General features: G+C 75.4%; 5 protein-coding genes across 11 annotated transcripts; 1 reads left to right on the plus strand and 4 right to left on the minus strand.

Annotated features, from left to right (window-relative positions):
- Positions 1-384: 384 nt before the first annotated feature.
- Positions 385-9,924, minus strand: CELF3 (CUGBP Elav-like family member 3). Its single transcript, XM_080570013.1, is given in 15 exon segments — positions 385-869; positions 1,013-1,145; positions 1,786-1,929; positions 2,130-2,157; positions 2,159-2,229; positions 2,601-2,666; positions 2,737-2,886; positions 3,342-3,480; positions 4,087-4,230; positions 5,516-5,554; positions 5,556-5,596; positions 5,674-5,802; positions 6,583-6,631; positions 8,097-8,179; positions 9,715-9,924. Coding segments are annotated over 14 exon segments (1,356 nt in total). The 5' UTR covers positions 9,860-9,924; the 3' UTR covers positions 385-869; positions 1,013-1,017.
- A 973-nt stretch (positions 9,925-10,897) lies between these two features.
- Positions 10,898-11,788, plus strand: RIIAD1 (regulatory subunit of type II PKA R-subunit domain containing 1). The gene is made up of 4 exons (XM_080570027.1): positions 10,898-11,040; positions 11,355-11,431; positions 11,509-11,555; positions 11,668-11,788. Exons 1-4 carry the CDS (start codon positions 10,957-10,959, stop codon positions 11,733-11,735), a joined length of 276 nt encoding a protein of 91 aa, XP_080426153.1. The 5' UTR covers positions 10,898-10,956; the 3' UTR covers positions 11,736-11,788.
- A 155-nt stretch (positions 11,789-11,943) lies between these two features.
- Positions 11,944-14,303, minus strand: MRPL9 (mitochondrial ribosomal protein L9). 4 transcript variants are annotated; one of them, XM_080570026.1, is made up of 7 exons: positions 14,154-14,303; positions 13,927-14,068; positions 13,635-13,759; positions 13,409-13,456; positions 12,898-12,999; positions 12,583-12,666; positions 11,944-12,162 (listed from the first exon to the last, which is right to left on the minus strand). In XM_080570026.1, exons 1-7 carry the CDS (start codon positions 14,235-14,237, stop codon positions 12,031-12,033), a joined length of 717 nt encoding a protein of 238 aa, XP_080426152.1. In that variant the 5' UTR covers positions 14,238-14,303; the 3' UTR covers positions 11,944-12,030. The 4 variants fall into 4 exon arrangements, with proteins under 4 accessions (XP_080426152.1, XP_080426150.1, XP_080426151.1 ...); XM_080570024.1 differs by having other exon boundaries at positions 13,915-14,068; XM_080570025.1 differs by having other exon boundaries at positions 13,409-13,459; positions 14,154-14,302.
- A 610-nt stretch (positions 14,304-14,913) lies between these two features.
- On the minus strand, positions 14,914-20,120 carry LOC308183710 (tudor and KH domain-containing protein-like). Of its 4 annotated transcripts, none has more exons than XM_080570022.1 (13): positions 19,897-20,119; positions 18,958-19,064; positions 18,670-18,865; positions 18,184-18,323; positions 17,832-18,108; positions 17,384-17,550; positions 17,115-17,287; positions 16,841-16,905; positions 16,594-16,733; positions 16,344-16,499; positions 15,754-15,862; positions 15,293-15,387; positions 14,914-15,196 (listed from the first exon to the last, which is right to left on the minus strand). In XM_080570022.1, the coding sequence occupies exons 1-12, from the start codon at positions 20,006-20,008 to the stop codon at positions 15,329-15,331; spliced, it is 1,701 nt and encodes a 566-aa protein (XP_080426148.1). In that variant the 5' UTR covers positions 20,009-20,119; the 3' UTR covers positions 14,914-15,196; positions 15,293-15,328. The 4 variants fall into 4 exon arrangements, with proteins under 4 accessions (XP_080426148.1, XP_080426146.1, XP_080426145.1 ...); XM_080570021.1 differs by having other exon boundaries at positions 15,058-15,196; positions 15,739-15,862; positions 19,897-20,120; XM_080570020.1 differs by lacking the exon at positions 15,293-15,387 and having other exon boundaries at positions 19,021-19,064.
- A 385-nt stretch (positions 20,121-20,505) lies between these two features.
- On the minus strand, positions 20,506-23,170 carry LOC308183886 (nuclear receptor ROR-gamma-like). The gene is made up of 6 exons (XM_080570421.1): positions 23,054-23,170; positions 22,832-22,964; positions 22,258-22,365; positions 22,059-22,169; positions 21,254-21,363; positions 20,506-20,730 (listed from the first exon to the last, which is right to left on the minus strand). Exons 2-6 carry the CDS (start codon positions 22,959-22,961, stop codon positions 20,575-20,577), a joined length of 615 nt encoding a protein of 204 aa, XP_080426547.1. The 5' UTR covers positions 22,962-22,964; positions 23,054-23,170; the 3' UTR covers positions 20,506-20,574.
- Positions 23,171-23,347: the final 177 nt, after the last annotated feature.

Genomic DNA, 23,347 nt, shown 5'->3' on the forward strand with positions numbered 1-23,347 from the left:
TTGTTCCGGCACATCCCAGTTTGTTCCGGCACATCCCAGTTTGTTCCGGCACATCCCAGTTTGTTCCGGCACATCCCGATTCCTGCGCATCCCAATTCCTGCAGCCTGACTTTTGGTGGTTTCAGCGCATCCCAGTTTGTTCCAGCACATCCCAGTTTGTTCCGGCACATCCCAGTGTTGCCTCACCCCGACTTTTGGTGCAGTTTTGGCGCATCCCGGGCTCGGCTGCTCCTCGGCCGTGGCCGTTGGGGGGGGGGGGGTGATGGGGTGGGGGGGGGCAGGGGGCGCAGACCCCCAGTGCCCATCGTGGGGGATTGAGGCAGGTTGGGGAGGGGCCAGAGCGGGGTGGGGGTGGGGGGGTGGCAGTGTATGTGTGTGTGTGTTGGGGGGGGTCCCACTCACCCTGGGGTCTGGGGGGGGGGGGGGGGAGAGGGGGGGCAGCATGCCAGGCCCAGCCCCCTGTGTCCCCCCTCCCCCCCAACCCCATGGCGGCCCCCCCCCCGCCTGGAGCTGGTTTTGGTCCTGTTTGGTGAGAAAAAAGCTCCAAGCAGGGGGCTCCCCCGTGGGTGCTGGGGGGGGGGGGGGTGGGGGGAGGAAGTCCCATCCCATCCCCCCCCTCCCCGGGCCGATGGGACACGGGTGCTGGGGGGGTGCTGGGGGGTGTCCAGATTGGTCCGGGGTGGGGGAGGAGGGGGTGTCCATCCTTCCTGAGCATGTAGGGGGGGGGGTCTGTGTGTGCCCTCCCCCCCCCCCCCCCGCCGCCAGCAGGACTGAGCCCCCCCCAGGCACCACTGGGGTGTCCCGGGGGGGGGGGCAGCTCCGCAACTGGGGGAGGGGCACCCAAGGGTGCTGCTCCGGCACCTCCGGACCTGGCGAGAGGGGAGATGGGGGGGGGCATTAAGCAGTGCTGGGGAGGAGGGAGGAGGGGGTGGAGCAGGTGGGGACCCCCCCCCACCCCGAACGAGTTGTGGGGTTTTCGGGGGGGGTTCTGGGGGTGCCGGGGGCGGCTCACCGGGCTCAGTAGGGCCGGTTGGCGTCCTTCGGCCGCTTGAGCTGCACCTTGAGGCGCTTCATCCCGATCTGGAAGCCGTTCATGGCCTGGATGGCCGCCTGCGCGCTGGCCGGGTTGTCAAAGCTCACGAAGCCTGGGGGGGGGGGGGGCGGGTGGGGGGGGGGCGCTGGGGACAGGGGCGGCCGCGGCTGCCCCTGCCCCGCGGTGGCTCCCCCAGGGGACGTCCTGCGCCCCCGCCGTGCTGCCCCCGTGCCCCGGCTGCGCTGGCTGGGAGCGCTCCAGGCGGGACGGCCCCGTGCCCTGGGCAGGCTGTGCCCCCCCCGCCCCCGCGACCAGGCCAAGGTGTCCCCCCGCCTGTGACAGCCCCAGTTCCCTGGCCACGGGGAGCCCCCGCTCGTGGTGTCCCCCGTGTCCCCAGTGTTCCTGGTGTGTCCAGTGTCGCCCCTGTCCCCGGTGTCCCCGGTGTCCCCCATGTCCCCCCTGTCCCTGGTGTCCCCCGTGTCCCTGGTGTCCCCCGTGTCCCCCCTGTCCCCGGTGTCCCCCCTGTCCCCATGTCCCCCCTGTCCCCCCTGTCCCCGGTGTCCCCCATGTCCCTGGTGTCCCCCCTGTCCCCATGTCCCTGGTGTCCCCCATGTCCCTGGTGTCCCCCATGTCCCCCGTGTCCCCCGTGTCCCCCCTGTCCCCGGTGTCCCCCATGTCCCCGGTGTCCCCCCCTGTCCCCCCTGTCCCCCCTGTCCCCATGTCCCCCGTGTCCCCCGTGTCCCCGTCCCTACCGAAGCACTTGCTCTGGTTGGTGGCGCGGTCGACGAAGACCTTGGCGGAGATGACGTTGCCGAAGGGCAGGAACATCTGCAGGATCTCGGTGTCGGCGAACTCCTGGGGCAGGTGGTAGATGAAGATGTTACAGCCCTCGGGGCCTGCGGAGGGAGCGGCATCACAGCGGGCACCCGGAACCCTGCGCCCCCCCCGTGCCCACCCCACCCCCCAAAACCTCCCCCACCCCCGCGCTTGGGGTGACCCCAACCCCTGCCCACCCCCGCACTGGGCACCCCGAGCCCAGCGCCCTTTGGGGGTCGGGGGGGGGGTCGGGGGGGGGGTGGTCCCGGGGTGCTCTCACCTTCGCGCTGCTGCTGCTGCGGGGGGGGGCGGGGGGGCCAGCAGGGGCCCCGGGGGGGCGAAGGCCGGGCTCACCAGCCCGTAGGCTGCGGGGTAGGCGGCTGCGTGGGCGACAGGGGGTCAGCACGTCCCCCCCCCCCCCCCCGGCCCAGTGCCCCCCAGTGCCATGTGGTGGTTCCCCCCTCCCCCACACAGAGCCATCCAGGTACCCCCCCCCCCCCCAGTGTCCTCACAGTGCCCCCCCCAAATCCATGCACTCCCCCCCAACCCCCCCCAGTGCACTCCCACCGCACCCACAGCTCTTAAATGCCCCCCCCCGGTGCCCCCCAGTGCTCCCCAACAGCCCTCCAGTGCCTCCCAGTACCCGCCCAGTGTCCCCCAGTACCCACCTAACGCCGTGCAATGCCCACCCAGTTTACCCAGCACCCCCCCCCCCCCAGCACCCCCCCCGGCACCCCCCCAGCCCCCCGACCTGTGTAGTGCTGCATGCCGGCGTAGGCTTGCTGCAGGGGGTCCCCGGGGGCGGCGGGGCTCTGGGCTGGGGGCAAAGCGGGGGCTGTTAGGGGCGGCGGGGGGCAGCGGGGGGGCGGGTGGGGGGCGGCGGGCACCTGGGAACGGGGGGACACCCCCGGCGTAGACGGCCTCGGGGGCAGGCGGCCCCGCGGGCTGTGCCGGCACCGGGCTGTACCCGTTGACGCTCAGCGGGGCCGCGATGGCGGGCACCGGGGTGGCGGCCATGGCCGGCGGTGTGCTGGTTCCTGCGGGGACACCCCCGTCACCCCCCCGGCCCGGGGGGGGCACCTCGCACCCTGCCCCTGCCCCGCGTCACCGCGCGCTGGGGACACGGCCACCGCCGGCGGCCCCATCCCTCCGCGCCCCCCTCCCCGGCCGTGGTGCCCGTGAGGTCGGTGGCTGCGTCCTCCGGTGCCACCTCCACGTGTCCCCCCCCCCGGAAGGAACCGTCCCCAGGGTCCCCGTCCCCCCGTGCCCACCCTGTGTCCCCGTCCCCCCGTGCCCACCCCGTGTCCCCATCCCTGCTGCCACCTTCTCTGGTGCCCCCCCAACCACCCCGTCACCGTCCTTCGTGTCCCCATCTCTGTTCCTGCCGCCCCCGACCCGCTTCCCAGTGCCCCCCACCCCCAATGCCACCCCCGTGTCCCCCCCCCCCCCGGCACCCCCCGTCCCCGTGTCCCCGTCCCCCGGCGCCACCGACCTGAGGAGGGGGGCAGGGGGGTGGCGATGAGCCCGTTGGGGGTGACGGTGCCCATGTGCTGCATCTGGACGGCCATGGTGGCCATGGGGCTGAGGTAGGCCGAGTGGGCGGCCACCAGGGCCGCCTGCTGCTGCATCAGCTGCGGGGACAGCGCCTGGCACCGGGCACCGGCCCCCGGCACCCCCCCGGGGCAGCGAGCCCCCCCCCGGCGGCTGTCACCCAGCACCCCGGGGTCTGCACCCTGGGCCATGAGGTCCCTCATCCCCCCCGTGTCACCCCGCTGTCCCCACATGTACCATGGCGCCCCCGTCTCCCCCGTGTCACCCCCGTGTCCCCCCCCCAGGCGTGAGGCTGATCATCTCCCCGTGCCCCCCCCCGCAACGAGCCCACCTTGGATTTCGAGCTCCACCACCTCCTGTCCCCACCACGTCCCCACGACACCCCATCCCCACGACCCCCCCACATCCCCATGAACCCCCCCACATCCCCACGACCCCCCCACATCCCCACGACCCCCCCCCATCCCCACGAACCCCCCCACATCCCCACGACCCCCCCCACATCCCCACGACCCCCCCCACATCCCCACGACCCCCCCCACATCCCCACCCTGGCCCTCGGGGTCCGCCAGGGGTCCGTCTCCCCGTGCCCCCCACCCCAACCCCACCCCCCGCAGTCCCCGGGGACACCCCTCACCCAACGTGCCCCCCCCCCCCGTGACCCCCCCCCCGTGTCCCCCCCCTACCGCCTGCGTGTAGGCGCTGTAGGCCCCGAACTGGAGGGCGATGGGGCTGAACATGCCCAGCTGGCTGGCGACCTGCTGCATGCGCCGCAGGCCCCGCTCCTTCTCCGTGTCCGCGAACTTCACCACCAGGCTGGACGAGGCGCCCTGGGGGGGGGGCGGGGGGGGGGGCACGGCCCCGCGTCACCGGGGCACGGACGGGGCGGGGGGGGACGGGGTGGGAAGGGGGGGGACGGGGGTGGGAACGGGATGGGGATGGGGATGGGATTGGGATGGGGATGGGAACGGGATGGGATTGGGATGGGACGGGGATGGGAACGGGATGGGGATGGGATTGGGATGGGAGCGGGATGGGATGGGAGCAGGATGGGGATGGGATTGGGATTGGGATGGGACGGGGATGGGAACGGGATGGGAGCGGGATGGGGATCGGATTGGGGATGGGATTGGGATGGGACGGGGATAGGATGGGAGCAGGATGGGGATGGGATTGGGATGGGATGGGACGAAGATGGGGATGGGGATGGGATGGGAATAACGATGGGGGAGGGGATGGGATGTGGTGGGGACTGGATGGGATGGTGGGGAAGAAGGATGGGGATGGGATTGGGATGGGACGGGGATGGGATGGGGATAGGATGGGAGAAGGATGGGGACGGGATTGGGATGGGAATAATGATGGGATTGGATGGGGTGGGGATGGTGGTTGGGATGGGATGGGATGGGATGGGGGTGGTGGTGGAGATGGGGATGGGATGGGGTGGGGAACAGGATGGGGATGGGAATAATGGGGGAAGGGATGGGATGAAGATGAGGATGGGATGGGAATAATGATGGGGAAGGTGGTGGGGATGGGATGGGAATAATGATGGGGAAGGGGATGGGATGGTGGGGCACAGGGATGGGGATGGGATTGGGATTGAGACAGGGATGGGATGGGAATAATGATGGGGGAGGGGATGGGATGGGATGGGGTGGGGATGGGATGGGGATTTGGTTAGGGATGGGGATTGGATGGGGATGGTGGTGGAGATAGGGATGGGAATAATGATGGGGAAGGGGATGGGATGAGATGGGGACTGGATGGGATGGTGGGACACAGGGATGGGGATGGGATTGGGATTAAGATGGGGATGGGACGGGAATAATGATGGGGAAGGGATGGGATGGGAGGGGCCTGGATGGGATGGTGGGACACAGGGATGGGGATGGGATTGGGATTGAGATTGGGATGGGGATGGGACAGGAATAATGATGGGGAAGGGGATGGGATGTGGTGGGGCCTGGATGGGATGGTGGGGCACAGGGATGGGGTGGCGTGGGGCTGGTGGAGGCGGCGGGCACGATGGGGATGCTGGGGGTTGGGGGCGACGGTGCCGACGGAGGTGACGGTGCGGGGGGGGGGGTGGCAGGGCCGGGGGGGGCGTCTCACCGGCAGCGTGCGGCTCCCGTGGAGGGCGGCGATGGCGGCCCTGGGCCTCGGCGTGGCTCTGGAACTTGACGAAGGCGCAGCCTGGGGGCGGCGGGGTCAGCGGGGTCTGTGCCCCCCCACCCCCCGGCCCCCCCCGCCCCGCAGACCCCCCCCCGGACCTTTGCTGGTGCCGTCGGGGCCGCGCAGCACCGTGCACTCGTCGATGGTGCCGAAGGGCTCGAACATCTTGCGCACGTCCTCGTCCGCCTGCTGCTTGCTGAGCATCCCCACGAACAGCTTGCGGTCCTCTGCGGGCACAGCGCGGCTCCCTGGGGGGGGGGCACACGACACGACCCCCCCCCCCGGGGATGGGACAGGGTGGGACGGGATGGGACCCCCGGGATGGGGACCCGGGGGGGACAGGATGGGATGGGACCCCTGGGATGGGGCTGGGGGCAGGGGATGGGACCCCTGGGATGGGGACCCGGGGGGGGGGACAGGATGGGACCCCCAGGGATGGGGACCTGGGGGGGATGGATGGGATGGGACCCCTGGGATGGGGATGAGGACCCGTGGGGGGGACAGGATGGGATGGGGCTGGGGGCAGGGGATGGGACCCCCGGGGATGGGGATCGGGGGGGGCACAGGACAGGATGGGACCCCCGGGATGGGGCTGGGGGCACGGGATGGGACGGGACCCCCGGGGATGGGGACCCGTGGGGGGGACAGGATGGGACCCCCAGGGATGGGGACCTGGGGGGCAGGGGATGGGACGGGATGGGACCCCTGGGATGGGGATGAGGACCTGGGGGGGAGACAGGATGGGACCCCCAGGGATGGGGACCTGGGGGGGGGATGGATGGGACCCCCTGGGATGGGGGGCAGGGGATGGGACGGGACCCCCGGGGATGGGGACCCATGGGGGGGACAGGATGGGACCCCCAGGGATGGGGGCATGAGATGGGACGGGACCCCCAGGAATGGGGGCAAGGGATGGGACGAGATGAGACCCCCAGGGATGGGGACCGGGGGGGGGGGGGGTCCGGGGGGTCCCCGGGGGGGTCCCGGGGTGCCGGGGGTGTCCGTACCTCCTCGGCTCTCACTGTCGGCCGGCTTCACCTGGATGGGCCGGTTCATCTGGGGGCGACAGCGCGGGATGGGGGCACGGACCCCCCCTGCCCCCCCCCCCCCCCCCCCACCCCAAGGACCCCGACCCCCCCCCCAGCCCCCCCCCAGGATGCTCCCGTCGCCATGGCAACGCATCGTCACCGCATCCCGTTACCGGGCAACCGCGGGGGGACCCCGGGGATGAGCCAACGCCCCCCCCCCCCCCCCCCTCCGGTAACCCCCGGGGAGCGGGGGGGGGGGGGGGGATGGGGGGAGGGCACAGATGCGCGGTAACCATGGCAACGGCCGGCCGTGCTCCATGGCAACCGCCTCCTCATCCCCAATTTCCCCGTCCCGTTGCCCGGCAACGCGCTGACATCAGCAGCGCCGCCATAAACAATGACGGGGCGGGGGGGGGGGGGCGCTTTGGGGGGGGGCGGGGGGGGGGGGGCGCAGAACCCCCTCGGGATGGGGGAGGGGCGCTGCCCCCCCATACCGGGGGGGTTGCGGGGGGGGGGGGGGGGCGAGGGGTGAGCCGGGGCTCAGCCCCGGCTCACCCCTCGCCCCCCCCCCCCCCCCCCCGCACCGTTTTTTCCAAGCAGAAAGCGAAGGTTGTGCCCCCCCCCGCCCCCCCCCCCCCCCGGCCCAGATGGCGCTGGAAATGCCCCCCCCGGGGGCTGGGGGGGGGGGGCACTAATCCCCCGCTAATCCCGGGATCAGCCCTGGATGGATCAGGGGAGGGGGGGGGGCACTGGGCTCGGGCCCCCCATCACCCCCCCACCCCTCAAATAAAAGCCCCCCCCCACACCCCCATGGCACAGCTCGGGCCCCCCCTCCCTGTATCCTGCCTCCCCCCCCCCCGAGCATTCCCACTGGGGGCAGTTGCTGGGGCGGCGCCCCCCCCTAATTCCCACCCCCCCCCCGACAAAATAATCCCCCCCCCGCGGGGATTTACAGCCCCCAATCCCCCGGATTATCCCCAGCGAAGCCAAAGCTCCCTGGGGACAGCGAGGGGGGGCACCAGGCTGTGCCCCCCCCCCCCCTCGTGCCGGGGACCCCCAACCCCCCCCCCCCCCGGCATCTTTGCTGTTGGGAGGGTCCCCAGGCCAAAATTAATGGGGGGGGGGCACCCGAAAGGCTCGAAGCTACAAATAAAGCCAGCCCCCCCCCGCTCCCCCCCCCCGGTGGCTTTGTTAGCCCGCCTGGCAGCGCTTCGTTAGCGCCAGGCCCCTCGTTAGCGCCGGGCCCCCCTCCAGGGGATGCCCCCCCCCGGCCCCCCCCGGGGGCAGACGCTGGGGGGGGGGGGGGGGACACGGGGACACCTCCCCCTGCAGGGACCAGGGTTTGGGGGTGAAGGTACTGGGGGGTGAAGGTACTGGGGGGGTCCCCAGGCACCGCCCCGGTGCATGCACGGGGGTGGGGGGGGGGGGGGCCGTGCCCCCCCCCGGGTGATGCAGGAATGGGGGGGGGGGCGGCCCCCCCCCCCCCGACTCACCCCCGGGAGCGTTTTCTGCTCGTGCAGGGCGCTCTGCGCCTTCAGGGCCGACTCGCGGGCGCAGTAGGTCAGGAAGGCGCATCCTGGGGGCACAGCGGGCGCTGGGGGGCACGGCCCCATCCTGCCCCCCCCCACCCCCCGGGGCCGTGGTCCGGGGCCGGGACCCCATGGGGGCGCCCCCCCGCCCCCCCCCACACACACACCCGGCGCCCGTCACCCTGGCCTCAGGCCCTGCCCGGCCCAGCCCCGGGGGACGCCGCAGGGCCCACGGCACGGCGAGCACCGGGCACCCCCAGCACCCACCGCACCCCGTGCACAGCCGCCGCGCGCCCCACACGCTCCTTGCACACCCGCGCACCCATCGCACCCCATAAACAACCGTTGCACACCCCACACACCCACTGCACAGCCCCCACACCCATTGCACGCCCCACACACCCATCGCACCCCGTACACAACCGTTGCACACCCCACACACGCCCGTTGCACGCCCCCACACACCCAATGCACACCCCGCACACCCATTGCACGCCCGTTGCACCCCCCCACACCCACTCACGCCCGTTGCACCCCCCCCCACACCCACTCACACCCGTTGCACCCCCCCCCACCCATTGCACGCCATATACAACAACCATTGCACACCCCACGCACCCATCACGCGCCCGGTTTTCGACCGTTGCACCCCCCACACACACACCCATTGCACGCCCGTTGCACCCCCCCCCACACCCACCGCACCCCCCCCACACCCGTCGCACACCCCACGCCCCCCCCACGCCCGTCGCACACCCCTCACACCCGTCGCACCCCCCCTCCCCTCACCCCGCCCGCCCACCCCACGGCCCCGCAGCTGACACCCCCGCAGCACCCCGAGCCCCCCCCCCCGCCACCCACGCCTCCCGCACGGCGCTCCTCGCCCCGCTGCCCCCCCCCCCCCCCCCGAGCGCGCCCCCCCGACGCGCCCCACACACAGCGCGTGGGGTGCCTGGGGGGGGCTGGGGGGGGCACCCAGGTTATGGGGCTGGCTGTCGGGGGGCACCCGGGCTGTGGGGCTGGACATGGGGGGGGCTCCCAGTGCCCGGGGCTGGATATGGGGGGGCTCCCAGTGCCTGGGGCTGGATATGGGGGGGCACCCAGGTTATGGGGCTGCCCGTGGGGGGGCTCCCAGTGCCTGGGGCTGGATATGGGGGGGGCACCCAGGTTATGGGGCTGGATATGGGGGGGGCACCCAGGTTATGGGGCTGCCCGTGGGGGGGCACCCAGGTTATGGGGCTGGATATGGGGGGGCACCCAGGTTATGGGGCTGGCTGTAGGGGGGGGGGCACCCAGGTTATGGGGCTGGATATGGGGGGGCACCCAGGTTATGGGGCTGGATATGGGGGGGGCACCCAGGTTATGGGGCTGCCCGTGGGGGGGCACCCAGGTTATGGGGCTGGCTGTAGGGGGGGGGGCACCCAGGTTACGGGGCTGCCCGTGGGGCCGCGGGGCCGTTCCCGACGCCCGGGGGGGGGGCTCCGCCTGATGCCGGCGGCTGCGCAGGGGCCGTGCCCGGGGCCTGCGGCCGCTCCCGGTGCCGGTGCCGGTGCCGGTGCCGGTGGCGGTGGCGGCGCCGTACCTTTGTGCATGCCGGTGTACTTGTCCTTGATGACGGTGAGCTCGTAGATCTTGCCGAACTGCTCGAAGATGGGCTTCAGGTCCTTCTCCTCCAGGTGCCGCGGGATCTGCCCCACGAAGAGTTTGATCGCGTCCGGCTCCTTCATGGGGCCGCCGGGGGGGGCCGCGGGCCCCGCTGCCGCCGCCGCCGCCGCTCCCGGGGCCGCCGCCGGGGCTCGGGGCCGCTGCCGGGGCTCGATGCTGCCGCTCCCGCTGCCGGGCGGATCCCGGGGCGGCCCCCGCTGCCGCTCCCGGCCCCGCTGCCGCCGCTCGGCTCCGCCGCCGGAGCGGCTCCCGGTGCCCGGTGCCCGGCTGCCGGTGCCCGGTGCCCGGTGCCGGCCCGGCCGCGCCGCACACAAAGGACGAGGCGGCCCCGGGGCTCGGCTCCGGCTCCGGGGACGGGGCGCGGCGGGGCGGGGGCAGCTCTGCCCGGGGGGCGGCGCTCCCGGCGCTCCCGGTAGATCCCGGCCGCTCTCCCGAAGGGGCTCCCGCCGCGGCCCCGGCGGCTGCCGGCACAGCCCGGGCCCGCCCCGGAGCCCCCCGGTGTGGGTGGGAGGGGGAGGGGGGGGGGGGGAGGTTGGCGGGGAGCGGGGGGGGGGGGAGCGCCGCGGCCCCGGTGCCGGTGGCGGCAGGGGGGGGGGGGGCTCAGCGCCCGGCCCGGCCCATGGCGGCCGCGCTCCCGCTGCGCCCCGGCACCGGCCCCGGTACCGGCTGCGGACGGGCCCGAGCCCCGCTCGCCGCTTTTCTTCCCCGGTCGGGGCCGCCCCGCCCCGCCCCGCCCGGCGCTGATGTCAGAGACGGCACCGGGCACCGGGCACCGGGCACCGGGACCGCCACCGGCACCGGCACGGGCAGCGCCGGGGCTGGGCCGAGGGAGGGGGGAGGTGAGGGGGGGAGCGCGGGGCGGGAGCGTGCACGGGGCGGGGGGCGCGTGCCCGTGTGCGCGTGCCCGCGTGCGAGGTGCGCGCGGCCCCGGAGCTGTCCCCGGTGCTGAGCGGGGGGGGGCGGGGCTGGGGCGGGGGCACCGGCGGGGCGGGGGCGCGGGGGACGCGCGTGGAGGCGGCGGGGGCGCGGCTGCGGGACCCGCGGGCACGCGCGGGCAGCCACGGGCGCGGCCCGCGGGGACGAGCACGCGCCGTGCACGCAGGGAGCCGCGCGCGCACACGCCCGCGCACGCGCACGGACACCCCCCCCCCCCGTTGCCATGGCGACGCGCGGCGCCGAGCGCCCCAAGATGGCGGCGCCGCAGCGGGCGGAGGGGCGCGGAGCGGGCGGGCCGCGGGGGGAGGTGGGGGGGGGGCACCGGGGGGGGCGGGGGGGGGGAAACGGGGGGACACGGGCTGCGTGGGGCATGGGGGGGGGGGCGGGGAGATATTGGGGGGCGGGGGACACGGGGGGGGGGGAAGGGGAGGGACGGGCTGGGGGGGGCACGGGGGGCGTTGGGGGGGGCACGGGCTGGGGGTGACACGGGGGGGGGGGCACAGCGGGGGTGCCAGGAGGGTACCGGGGGTGCCAGCAGGGGGGTGACACGGGGGGCTGCCGGGTGACACGGGGGGGGGGGGGGGCAGCCCCCACGGGTGACACCTCCCCCCCCCCCCCCAGCCGTCCCTGCGTCTGTCCAGCGAGCGCTACCTGCGGGCGCAGCCGGCCGTGGGGGTGCTGCTGCGCGGCTTCCTCAGGTGGGGCCGCCGGGACCCCCCCTTTCTGTCCCCCCCCCCCTTTTTGTGTCCCCCCCTCACCCCATTCCCCCCCCCAGGGCGGTGATGCTGCACCGGCCCCACGACGTCCTCGAGTTCGCCGCAGGTGAGGGGCACGAGGGCTGCCCACAGGCTGGGGGGGGGGGGTCCAGGAGGGGGTGACCCCCCCCCGGGGGGAGGCAGCAGCCCCCCCACCCCCCGCCTCGCCCCCCCCCCAGGGTACTTCACCGACCCGGAGCTGCCCGCGAGGGTCCGCGAGGAGCTGGAGGCCGCGGGGCCGCGCTGACGGGGGCACCGGGGGGGCCACGGGCAATAAATCCCGGTGCCGCTGCCCCGTCACCGCCTGCGCTGCCCTGTGTCACCCCGTGCGGCTGGGGGGGGTGGGGGAAGCCCCCCCCCAGGAGAATCAGTGCCCCACAGAGGCTGCTTGGGAGCCAGAACCCCCCCGCACCCCCAAACCCCCCCCCAGTCCCCACGGCTGCACCACGCTGGGGTCGGCGCTGAGCCCTTTATTCACCACGGGGGGGGGGGCAGACACTGAGGGAGGGCTCCGGGGGGGCCCAGTTCCTCCCGGGGGGGGCTCAGAGCAGCTCCTCCTTCTTGGCAGCCAGCAGGGCCTCCTGCCGGGCCTGCCAGCGCCGGCGGCGCCGCGTCCGGGGCCGCAGGAACTCCGTCACCGCCATGGGCACGCGCACCGTGTCCAGCCCGTTCACCTGCGGCACGGGGACGGGGGGGGGTCAGGGTGGGGGAGCCCCCCCCGCGCGCCCGGGGTCCGGCCCTGAGAACCCCCCTGCGGTGGTGCAGGCTCCTGGAGGCACGGGGAGAGCACACGGGGGGGTGGGGGCACACGGGGAGGGGCTTTTGTCCCTTTAGGTCACAGGGATGGGTGCCCCCCCCTCCATCCCCCCAAAAATTCAGGGCATTTCCCCTCCCCCCAAAAAATCGGGGTGTTCCCCCCCCCCTCACGCCCTGCCCCTGCCGGAGGACAGGCGCTGCCACGGGTTTTTTTGGGGGGGGGCACCCAGGCAGCGCCAGACCACCAGCACCGGGGGCAGGGAAGGGTTTTTGGGGGGCAGTGAAGGGTTTTTGGGGGTTCGGGGGCGGGGGGGCCCATCAGGACCCCCCCCACTCACCGTCACGTCGCACCAGTACTCGCCCCACCTGGTGATGGGCTCCGGCGGCAGCTGCAGCGCGTGGGGCGGCACGGCCACCCCCAGCTGGGGGGGGGGGGGCAGGGGGTGAGGGGGGGCAGCGCCGGGGGCCGTGCCCCCCCCCCTCCCGATCCCGGCAGAGCCCCGTCCATCCCCGCACCCCCACTCTAACCCCCCCCAGGTGCCGGCCTCGCAGGGCTCGGAGCCTCCACGGCCTCCCCCCGCGGCTCCGTTTGCACCGGGGGGGGGGGTGTGGATTTGGGACACCCCCGGGGGGGGGCGGGGGGGGGCACTCACGTTCCGGAGGAATTGCCGCGCCACGATCTCGGCGCTGAGCTCCCACCTGACGTTGTTCTTCATGCCCACCTCCAGGCGGCAGCTCCGCAGGAACTGCAGGGTCTGGGGGGGTCACGGGGGGGGGGGCGAGGTGTCAGGGGGCAGCGGCGCCCGGCTCCCCGGGGGGGGCCGTCCCGGGAGGCACGGGGCAGCGCCCGCGGGTCCTTTAGGGGCTGGCCCCAGAAGAGAAGGAGCCGGGGAATCGCCCCCCGCAGCCAGCGCTGCCCCGGCGGCGTTAATTAAGTTAACGAAGGGCGCCGCGGGACGCCAGGGATGGGCTCCAAGTCCTCCGAGCCGCGGCCCCGAGGCTCAGCCCCGCTCCCTCCCCGCAGGGGGGGCACCGGGACGCGCAGGCGGCCGCCCGCTGGGGCCACCGGGCTCCCAGGCAGGGCACGGGAGGAACCGGGGCTCTGTGCTCTGGGCCCCGAGGGTCCCTCGGGCCCCCCCGTGCCCCTCCGCGCCCCCCGCTCACCTTCTCGCCGCTCTGCGTCTGCGTCGCCTCCAGCTTCTCCGCCTGGTGCTGCTGCGAGAGACGGGGCCGAGGAGGGGGCTCAGGAGGGGGCCGGGACCGGGACCAGGGCCCCTCACGGCCGTGCCCCCGCGGCCCTGCTCCCGTCCCCGCAGCCCCTCCAGCGCCCCCCTGCCCCGCACGGGGGCTCGGTAACGGGGGGGCTTAACGGGGGGGCTGCCACCCTCACCTGCCTCTCCTCCTCGAACAGCTTCTTGTTCTCGGGCGAGGCGTACACGGCGAGCCCCTGGGGCAGGAGCTTGTTGCGCCCCACCGATTTCTTCACGAACACGGTGTCGCCGCGGGTCCCCAGCCCTGGGGGGGGGGGCGGCGTGAGGGGCAGCCCGGGGGGGACCCCAACCCCCCGGCGGGGACACCCCAACCCCGCTGCGCCCCGGGGCCGGGCCCCACCGGGGGGGCTCCGACCCCCGGTAGCGGCCGGGGCCCACCTCCGCCTCCCCCGTCCCCGCCGCCCGCCGTACCCTGCACCTCCAGGTCGGCCTTGGGCAGGTGCTTGCCGTCCTCCAGCAGCCGGTACACGCGGTGCCGCCGGGGGTGCAGGCGCGGCGCCCGCCCCTCCCGGCTCAGCGGCACCGGCCACCAGCGCTCCACCACCACCGTGCCCTGCGGGGGGGACGGAACCGGGCGGAACGGGTCAGGCCGGGCCGCTCCCAGCCCCCCGGAGCCCCGCGGCCCCCCCGGCCCTCACCCGGCCGTGGCTGAGGCTCAGGGCCCGGCTCAGGGCCCGCCCCGCCGCCAGCCCGCAGCCCCCCGCCGCCGCCGGGCCCAACATGGCCGCCCCCAGCCGGCGCCGCGAGGACCCCGAGGCCCCCTCCGCGGGGCTGCCCCGCCGCGCGCCTGCGCCCTAGGACCGCGCTGGGGCTGCCCCGCCGCGCGCCTGAGCTCTGGGAGCACCGCGCCTGCGCAGAATGACCCCCACCCGGGCTGCTCGGAGGGGCGCGAGGACCCCACCGGGGGCTGCCCGCCGCGCGCCTGCGCCCGGTGCCGCCTACCGGGACCCCGTCCCCGCGGCCCCCCCACCCCGGGGAGCCGCATCCCCGCAGCGGCTTCGCTGCCCCGTCCCGGTTCATCCCGGAGGCCCCAGGACGGAGGCACCGGAGGCACCGTTACAGCCCGGGGCCACCGCGACCGGGACCGGGCCGATCCCGAGGGCCCGGCCCCGCACACACCGGGGCTGCCCCAGCGCCCTCACCCCGCGGGCTGCCCGGTACCGGCTGCCCCCGCACCGGGGCTCGGGCATGGGCCGGGAGCAGGCCGCGTGCCTTCACGCCCCGACCACGTGTGGCGGTGCCGGTGCCACCGGAAGGTTCCGTGAGGCCTCGGTGCCACCCACGGCACGGGGCACAGCCCGGCACTGCCGTCCCCCGGTGGCACCGGTTGGGGCCCTGCGGTAATCCGGTAAAACGGCCCCGTGCCCCCCTCCCACCCCGGCTCGGCCCCGCACGTTGCCCAGAACCGAACTTTATTGACTCAGGAACCCAGAACCGTTTTTTCCCCGCGCCACAGAACGGGGCCGGGGCGACAACAACAAAACGCAACCGCGCGGGGCCAACGACGGGCCCGAGGTGGTGCCGGTGGCCGTGAGCTCCCCCCCGGGCCCGGGACAGCAGGGACAGCACGGCGGGGAGCCCCCGCCGCCCCGGGGAGGCGCTCTGGGGGCGCCCGCACCGCTCCCAGCGGCCCCAATTTCTCCCTGGACCGCGGCTTCCTCCGGCGCCGGCACCCTGACCCCTGGGAGAGAAGAGAAATTGGGGGGGGGGGGTGAGAGCACGGCCCCCCCGGCTCAGCCCAGCCCGGGCGGGAACGGGGGGAGCGGGGGGAACCCACCCGAGGGCGCCCGGCCGCCTCCTGCCCCCGGGGCCGTCACGGGGAGCTCCCCTCCGGCACCGGGACGGCGCCGCTGCCGGACACGGGGCCGCCTTCTGCAGAGAAAAGGGGGGTTGAGAAGGGGACCCCCCGCCCCGGGACCCCCCCCCACCCCAAAATGCAGCTGGGGCACACCCAGGCCCCTTCCACCCCTCACAGGCCCTGACCCCAGGAGCCCCCCCCCCAGTTCCTGCTCGCCGGGGACGACCCCGCAGGGTGACACCACAGCCAGCCCCCAGGCCCCTGGGGACACCCCCAGGGGGCTCAGCCCTCCCCGAGGCTCCCCGGGTTTAGGGTGAGGGACCCCCCCGTCCCGCAGCCCCCAGCTGCAGCCCCCCCGTGCCTGGCGGGGCTCTGCCTTCCTCCTCCTCCTCCTCCTCCTCCCCGGGGATCGGGGCCGGCCCTACCCGGGTGCTGCTCACCTGGGGGGCTGAGGCAGGACGGGGTGGGGGGCGCCAGGGTGGGGGGCGCCTCGCTGGGGCTGCCCCGGGGCTCCGGGGGGCTCTCGAGGGACACGCAGGCGCCGTCCTCCTGTCGGGGAAGAGCCGCGTTACCGGGCCCGGCCCCGCACCGGCTCGGGGGGGGGGGGGCGGGGGGGGGGAGAGGGACCCCACAGCCCCCCCCGTCCCAACCCCCTGCCATAGGGTCAGGGGGCCCAGGGCCTCATCCGGCCCGGTCCTGGGCACCCCCAGGGCTCAGCCCCCAGCTCCCGCAGCCTCTCCTGGCAGGGGAGACGCCGCAGCCCCCGAGCACCTTTGTGGCCCCCCCCGGGGCTTGTCCTGCGCCCTTCCTGGGCTGGGGGCCCGGACCTGGGCACAGGACCCTGCGTGGGTCCTCCCCAGGCAGAGGGGGCCAACCCCCCAAAACGACGGGGCCCCCCCAAAAACGATGGGGGCCCCCCAAAACACGACGGGGGCTCCCCAAAACTGAGCCCCCAACCTGACGTAGGGGTGAGCGCACCGGGACGCCCCCCAGCAGCCGCCCCCTCCCGCCCCGCCGCGGGTCCTCTCACCGGGGTCTCCGTCCCCCACCGCAGCGCTTCATCCCCTGCTGCCTCCTCTTCCTCCCCCTCCTCCTCTTCCTCCCGCTCCTCCTCCTCCTCCTCTTCCTCCCGCGGCCGCGGCGCAGCGTGGCCCAGCCGCACCAGCTCCGCGCCGACGTCGAGGTCCTGCACGGGGCCGAGAACGGGGCTGGGGCACGGGGGGGGATCGGGGTGGGGGGCGGCGGGAGGCCGGGCCGAGGATTTTGGGGTCGGGGCTGACCTCGTCGCGCAGCGAGACGCGCGGCCACGTGCGGGGCCCCCGCCGGCCGTAGCTGCAGACGCTGGCCAGCAGCGGCTTCCAGCGCGCGCAGTGCGTCAGGCGCTCGAAGGCGTCCAGCGCCGCCTCGGCCCACTCGGCGCCTGCGGGAAGGGCCGGGGGGGGGCCCCACGGAGCGGGGTCTGGTTATGGGGCTGGACCCGGACCCTTCGGCCTCCCCCCCGCCCCCCCGCGCCCCTTCCCCACTCACCCGCGGGCACGACGCCGGCCAGGCTGCACTCGATGGCCTGGAAGGGGAGGCTCAGGAAATCGCTCCTGGAGGGGGGGGTTGAAAAGCCGGGCTGATCCCACGCAGCCTCCCCGGGGGGCTGCCCCGCTCCCCGGGGCTGCTGCGCACCCCCCGGCGCCCCGCAGAGCCCCCTCCCCAGGGCGGCCGCGAGCCCCCCGCGGGCTCCGGGGGGGCCGTTGAGCCGCGGCCCCGCGGCCGCCCCAGCTCCGCGCCCCCCCCCCCAAGCTGCGCTCACCGCAGGGCTCGCAGCGCGGCTGGCGGCGCCTCGCCGTTGTCCCCGAAGTCCACGTAGTACAGGTCCCAGCCGCCGCCGGGCAGCGCGCCCAGCACCCGCGCCCGGTACCACTCGCTGCCGTCCCCGTAGGGAGCGGCCACGATGTCCCCCGCCTGCACGGCCGCCAGCTCCGCCTGCGGGGACGGCGAGCGACACGTCCCGGGGGGCCGGGGCGCACCGGGGGTGGGGGGGGGGGGATGCGGGGGGCCGGTGCCCCCCCGGGGTCTCACCGCGCGGCCGCTGCCCTCGTAGTAGTGCGACATCTCGGCCGTCAGCTTGTCCAGCTGCAGGCTGCGCTCGCCGACCAGCTGCACCCAGAAGTGGTCGGGGTTCTCGGCGGCCGAGACGTAAACCTCGAGGGGGTCGGCCGCGGGGAAGCCGAACTCGGGGCTGGGAACTGCGGGACAGGAGCCGGGAGCCCCGGGGGGAGCCCCGGGGGGAGCCCCGGGGGGAGCGAGGGCAGGAGCTGAGTGCTGGGTCCCGCCCGGGGACGCGCCCCGGAGCCCCCGGGGAACTCGTGCAGCTCCCGCTGGGCGCCCTGAGCCGGGCCGGGGGGCACAGAGCCCCCCCGGGACGCTCAGACGGGCCCCAGCACTTCACAGCTCCCCCCGGGCCCCCCGCCAACCCGCTCCCCCGGCACAGACCCCCCGTTACGCCCCGAGGCACCCCGTCTCGTACCTTCGAATTTCGGCACCACGACGTCCGCCCCCGCCGCCAGCTCCTCCGGGGCCTCGCTCTCCTCCCCGGGCTCCTCGGAGGGACCCTCACCCAGCAGCGCAGCGACGCCCCCGAGCGTGTCCCCGTCCCCAGCCCCGTGCTCGGGGGTCCCTCCAGGCAGCAGCTCCGGCTCCCTCCGGCTGCCCAGGGGCTGCTTGCGGAGGCCCCGCGCCGCCGCCGCCTGGGCCAGCTCCTTCCGAAAGGCGTCGTCCTCCAGCAGCTTCTCCATGATCAGCTTCTGCGGGGACGGGGCCGGTGGGCTCCCTGCCCGTGCCAGCCCCGGGGCCGCGCCGGCCCCACCGGCGCCGCTCACCTTGGCGGCCGCCACCTCCCGCCGCGTCCCCGAGAGGCGGATGAGCCGCGTCGGGGCCAGGCCGGCCTCGGCCTTGCGCTCGCACAGCACCTTGGCCCCCGAGCTCTGGCAGATGCTCCGCACCGTCTCGCCGCCGCGGCCTGCGGGACGCAGAGCCCCCGGGGCTGGGGTTTGCCACCGCTTCCAGCCCCGGGGCCACGGCTCCTGCTCCCCACGGAGGCTCCGGTCCCGTAGCCCCCGGTCCCATGGCCTCCAATCCCATAGCCCCCAGTTTCCTTATTCTCTGGTCCCATAGCCCCTGGTCCCATAGGCCCCGGTCCCTTAGCCCCAGTTCCCTTATCCTCTGGTCCCGTAGACCCTGGTCCCGTGGCCTCCGATCCCATGGCCCCCGGTCCCATGGCCCCCGGTCCCGGCCGCCCCCAGCCGCGTGGGAAGCAGCGGAGCCCCCAGCCCCGTTCCCGGCCCCCGCGGCGCCGCGGGCGGTACCGATGATCCTGCCGACGGCCGTGTGGGGCACGCGGAGCTGCTCCAGCACCGGGGCGCTGTCGGCCACGACGCGGCGCACGGCGGCCTGGGCGCGGCACACCTGCCCCGGGGAGCCCGCGATGAGCAGCAGCCGCTCCTCGCCCGCCTCCTCCTCCTCCTCCTCCACGTCGATGCGCGCCCCCGTCTCCTGCCGCAGCTGCGGGCACCGGGGGGGGGGGGGTGTCAGCCCCGGGGCTCCCCGGGGAGGCCCCCCGGCCCCCCCCCAGCCCCCCGCCGGGGGGTGCTCGCCTTCCTGATGGTGGCTCCCTTCCGCCCGATGAGGGCCTTGACGGCCGCCCGCGGCACCCGCACCTCGGCCTCCAGCTCCTCGTCGCCCACGAAGGTCGCCCGCTCCTCTGGGCACGGCGGCACCGTGAGGGGGGGGGGGGGAAAGGGGGGAGTCCCCCAGGGGGAAGGGGGGGGGGTCCCCACCCAAGGGAGGTGTCCTCAAGGGGGAAGAGGGGGGTCCCCAAGTGGGGGGGTCTCCAAGGGGGGGGGGGGGTCCCCAAAGGTGAGAGGGGTCCCCAAGGGGGGGGTCTCCAAGGGGAGGGGGGGGTCTCTAAGGAAGGGGTCCCCAAAGGTGAGAGGGGTCCCCAAGGGGGGGGTCTCCAAGGGGAGGGGGGGTCTCTAAGGAAGGGGTCTCCAAAGGAGAGAGGGGTCCCCAAAAGGGGGGGGTGCCCAAAAGGGGGGTCCTCAAGGGGAGGGAGGTGCCCAAAGGGGGAAGGGGGTCCCTAGGGGAGGGGTCCCCAAAGAGGAGGGGGGTCCCCAAGGGGGAGGGGGGAGCAGAGGGGGATGTAGTGGAGGGGCCGGGGGGGCAACGGGGGGGTCCCCAAAGGGGAGGGGGGTCCCTAAGGGAGGGGTCCCCAAAGGGGAGGGGGGTCCCTAAGGGAGGGGTCCCCAAAGGGGGAGGGGGAGCCCAAAGGGAAGGGTCCCCAAGGGAGAGGGGGTCCTCAAAGGTGAGGGGGGGGTCCCCAAAAGGGGGGGGTGCCCTAAAGGGGGGGTCCCCAAGGGGAGGGCGGTGGGGCCCAAATGGAAGGGGGGTCCCCAAAAGGAGGGGACCCAAAAGGGGGGGGGCCGGGGGGTCCCCACGGGGGCGGGGGGTGCCTAGAGGGAGGGGGGGGGGATTCCCAAGGGGGGGTCCCTAAGGGGGGGGGGGGGGTCCCCGCTGCCCGGTCCCGCCGCACGCACCTCGGCCCTCGCGGTACCGCCGGTACACGATGTACAGCACGGCAGCGCCCGCGGGCAGGCCCAGCAGCACGGCCGCCTTCTGCAGGGCGCTCAGCCCGCCGCGCGCCGCCATGGCCCCGGCACCGGCACCGGCACCGGCACCGGGACAGGACCGGGGGGGGGGGGTAGGGGGGGGGGCCGCGCCCGCTCCGCTCCCGGCCGCCGCCGCCGCCTCCCGCTCCCGCTCCCCGCCGCCGCCAGCCCCGCCCCCCGCCCGGCCGCCCACCAATCAGCGCGCCGCTCCGCCCCCGCCCCGCCAATCGGAGGGGAGGGGGGCGAGGAAAGGAGGCGGGGCCTCGCACCTGCCTTGGAATGAAGCGGCCAATGGGAGGCGCGCGGGGGCCCCGCCGCAGCCAATGGGCGAGCGGCGGGGGGGGGGCGCCGGGCCCGCCCCGACGGCCGGGGGCGGGGCGTGGGGGCCCCACGCGTGGCGCGGCCCCGCGGCCTCCGCCCCCCCCCCCCCCCCCGCGCCCTCCCGGCCCGCCCCCTGCGGTCCTCCCGGTGCCCCCCTGAGCCCCTCACGCCCCCCCCCCACGCGTGACAAACCCCACGGCGGCGCCATTTCACCCCCCAAATCCTTTATTGCCCCCCCGCGCAGCCCCCGGGGGAGGGGGGTCCCGGGGGGGTCCCGGGGGGGGCTCAGCGGGGGCCGGGGGCCTCGGCGTCGGCGGCGAAGAGCTCCCGGTAGAGCGGGGGGAAGGCGGCGGGCAGCGCCCCCGGGTGCAGGCGGCGGAAGGCCTGGAGCTGCTCCACGTGCTGCGAGCACAGCGCCCGCAGGCGGCCCGCGGGCGGCAGCTGGGGGGGGGGGGCACGTGTGTCACGGGGGGGGGGGGGGGGGGGACACCCGTGGGGTGACCGCGACACGGCACATGTCACCCCCTGTGCCCCGGTGGCCTGGCAACGTGGAACCCCCGTGGCCCCCTCCACGTCCCGCGGCCCATGCTATGGCCGGGGCACCCCCCACGACCCCCCCATGTCCCACGGCACCCACCCACGGCACCCCTCTGACCCCCCCCATCACACCCCATGTCCCAGGACGCCCCCACGGCACCTCTGTGGCACCCCTATGGCCCCCCCCACGATGTCCCACGTCCCGTGGCACCCCTCTGACCCCCCCCCACAAGGCCCCATGTCCCAGGACGCCCCCCCACAACCACGTTCCCCCCCCCCAATGACCCCCCATGCCCCCCAGCAGCCCCCTATAGCACCCCCTAGCCCCCTCATGCCCGTGTCACCCCCACACACACACATCCCACGACACCCCCATGCCCGTGCCCCCCCCAGTGCCCCCCCGTGCCCCCCGTGCCCCCGCCCGCACCCTGGCCAGCAGCCCCTCGCGGTGGGTGCGGCGCAGCAGCAGGCGGAAGGCCACCTCCAGGCGCCCCCGCAGCCGCGCCACCTTCGCCTGCTCCTGCAGCCACGGGCGGTCTGCGGACACGGCACCGGCACGTGGGTGGCAGGCGGGGACGGGGGGGACGGGGACGGGAATGGGATGGGGACGGGGACAGGGTGAGGATGGGATGGGGACAGGGATGGGATGGGGACGGGGACAGGATGAGCATGGGGACAGGGTGGGGACAGGGACGGGGTAAGGATGGGGATGGGGTGGGATGGGGACAGGGACAGGGTGGGGACAGGGACAGGACGAGGATGGGGACGGGGATGGGGACAGGATGTGGTGAGCAGGGGGACAGGGTGGGGACAGGGCTGGAGATGGACAAGGATGGGGACAGGGACAGGTTTGGGATGGGGACGAGGCTGGTGACAAGGATGGGGACAGGGACAGGATGGGCAGGGTGGGGACAGGGACAGGTTTGGGATGGGGACGGGGCTGGTGACAAGGATGGGGACAGCGCTGGGACCATGACAGGGTGGGACGAGCGCAGCGATGGGGACAACGGGACAGGGACAGGGACAGGGACAGGGACAGGGATGGGACAGGGACAGGGATGGGACAGGGGCTGGGAGCGGCAGCGGTGCCCGGCCAGGCCCAGGGAGCCGCAGGGTGGGGACCCCACAGGGACCGCGTGGGGCCGGGGTGCCCCCCCCCCCACCCGCTTTGGGACAAAAGGGCGGGGATTTGGGCAAAGGCCAGGGGGGTTTGGGGGGCGCGGGTCCCTCACTGGCGTTGATGAGGACGATGGCGCAGAGGAAGGCCACCTCGCTCTCCGAGAGGCGCAGCGCGCACAGGCTCTGCGCGAAGTCGAAGATGGAGCCGACGAGCTCGTGGCAGCCTGCGGGGAGCCCTCGTCAGCGGCCCCCCCCCGGGGGCACGGTCCCCCCCGCGTCCCCTCCGCGTCCCCCCCGTGTCCCCGTCCCTACCCAGGGACCTGAAGAGCTCCGTGCCCGCGTACTTGCCCTCGAAGAGGACGGTCCGGTTGTCGGGGTTGAAGGCCCGGCACATGCGCACCAGCACCACCTCCATGGCGCCTGCCAGCGCGGGGGGGACGGGGACGGGGACGGGGACAGGGACGGGGACGGTGGCACCGGGGAGTCCCAAGCCAGGGCCCCACGGTGCGGCTTGGGGGGGGCGGGGGGGTGCCCCTGTGGCAGCAGCCCTCGGGGACTGCCACCTCCCCAGGGGGACCCTCGGGGACACCACCTCCCGGATAGGACCCATGGGACTGCCACCTCCCCAGGGGGTCCCTTGGGGATGCCACCTCCCCACTGGGACCCTGGGGACCGCCACCTCCCCAGCAGGGTCCCCATGGCCCCTGGGGGCTCTCCCCACCACCCCGCTGGGACCAGAGCACCCCGTAGCACCCACCACCACCCCCCCCCTGCCGGGACCACCCCAATCCCTCGGGGCCACCCCGCCGCAGGCTGCAGGGACCGAGTCACCCCCGGGTGCTGGGGGCTCTGGGGGGCCTGGGGGGGGGTCTTGGGGGGGCCGTACCAGCCTTGAGGAGGACGATCTGGTCGTTCTGGCACAGCTCCATGAAGCCGCGCAGGCGCTTGGCGAACTCCACCACGTGCTGGATGGCCTCGGTGAGGCGGCCGGCGCAGCGCTCCCACATCTCCTGCATGGGCTGCGGCCCCCCTCCGTCACCCCGCGGCCCCCCCAGCGCCCCCCGCATCCCCCCCCCCAGCGCCCCCCGGGGTGGGGGGGGGGTCTCACCTTCCTCTGGTAGGCGCAGACCTCCTCGCGGCTGAAGGTGTCCCAGCGGCGCTGCTGCAGCTCCTCGGCGCGCGGCTGCGAGGTCTCGCGGTGCGACCGCAGCACGTCCTGGGCCAGCAGCTCTGCGGGCACCGGGACGGTGGGGGGGGGGGGCACGGCTGGGGGCAGCCCCCCCACGGGGACCCGCGGGGCCGGCTGCCCCGCCACCGAGCACCCGTGGGTGCCGGCTCCCAGCAGTTCGTGGCACCCGTGGGTGAGGGGGCCAGGTCCCCACCACCACCGAGCACCCACGGG

Source organism: Anser brachyrhynchus, assembly GCF_964034855.1.
Source record: "Anser brachyrhynchus genome assembly, chromosome: 28".
Taxonomy (NCBI): Eukaryota; Metazoa; Chordata; class Aves; order Anseriformes; family Anatidae; genus Anser; species Anser brachyrhynchus.

Bases quoted from the DNA above. Each gene is read 5' to 3' on its own strand.
- MRPL9 (XM_080570023.1), bottom strand. From the start codon at position 14,237: ATGTTGGGCCCGGCGGCGGCGGGGGGCTGCGGGCTGGCGGCGGGGCGG. The intron at 14,069-14,153 runs GTGAGGGCCGGG...TCCCCCCCGCAG, and splicing joins TGAGCCTCAGCCACGGCCGG to GGCACGGTGGTGGTGGAGCG. The intron at 13,760-13,914 runs GCGGGGACGGGG...CCCCCCCCCCAG, and splicing joins GGTGCAGGGTACGGCGGGCG to GGCTGGGGACCCGCGGCGAC.
- LOC308183886 (XM_080570421.1), bottom strand. From the start codon at position 22,961: ATGCAGGAGATGTGGGAGCGCTGCGCCGGCCGCCTCACCGAGGCCATC. The intron at 22,170-22,257 runs GTAGGGACGGGG...GGCTCCCCGCAG, and splicing joins GGAGCTCTTCAGGTCCCTGG to GCTGCCACGAGCTCGTCGGC. The intron at 21,364-22,058 runs GTGAGGGACCCG...CCGTGTCCGCAG, and splicing joins CATCGTCCTCATCAACGCCA to ACCGCCCGTGGCTGCAGGAG.
- LOC308183710 (XM_080570019.1), bottom strand. From the start codon at position 20,008: ATGGCGGCGCGCGGCGGGCTGAGCGCCCTGCAGAAGGCGGCCGTGCTG. The intron at 17,288-17,383 runs GTGAGACCCCGG...CCGTCCCCGCAG, and splicing joins ACGAGGGCAGCGGCCGCGCG to GCGGAGCTGGCGGCCGTGCA. The intron at 16,734-16,840 runs GTGAGTGGGGAA...CCCTTCCCGCAG, and splicing joins GGCCGGCGTCGTGCCCGCGG to GCGCCGAGTGGGCCGAGGCG.
- RIIAD1 (XM_080570027.1), top strand. From the start codon at position 10,957: ATGGCGACGCGCGGCGCCGAGCGCCCCAAGATGGCGGCGCCGCAGCGG. The intron at 11,432-11,508 runs GTGGGGCCGCCG...TCCCCCCCCCAG, and splicing joins CTGCTGCGCGGCTTCCTCAG to GGCGGTGATGCTGCACCGGC. The intron at 11,556-11,667 runs GTGAGGGGCACG...CCCCCCCCCCAG, and splicing joins CGTCCTCGAGTTCGCCGCAG to GGTACTTCACCGACCCGGAG.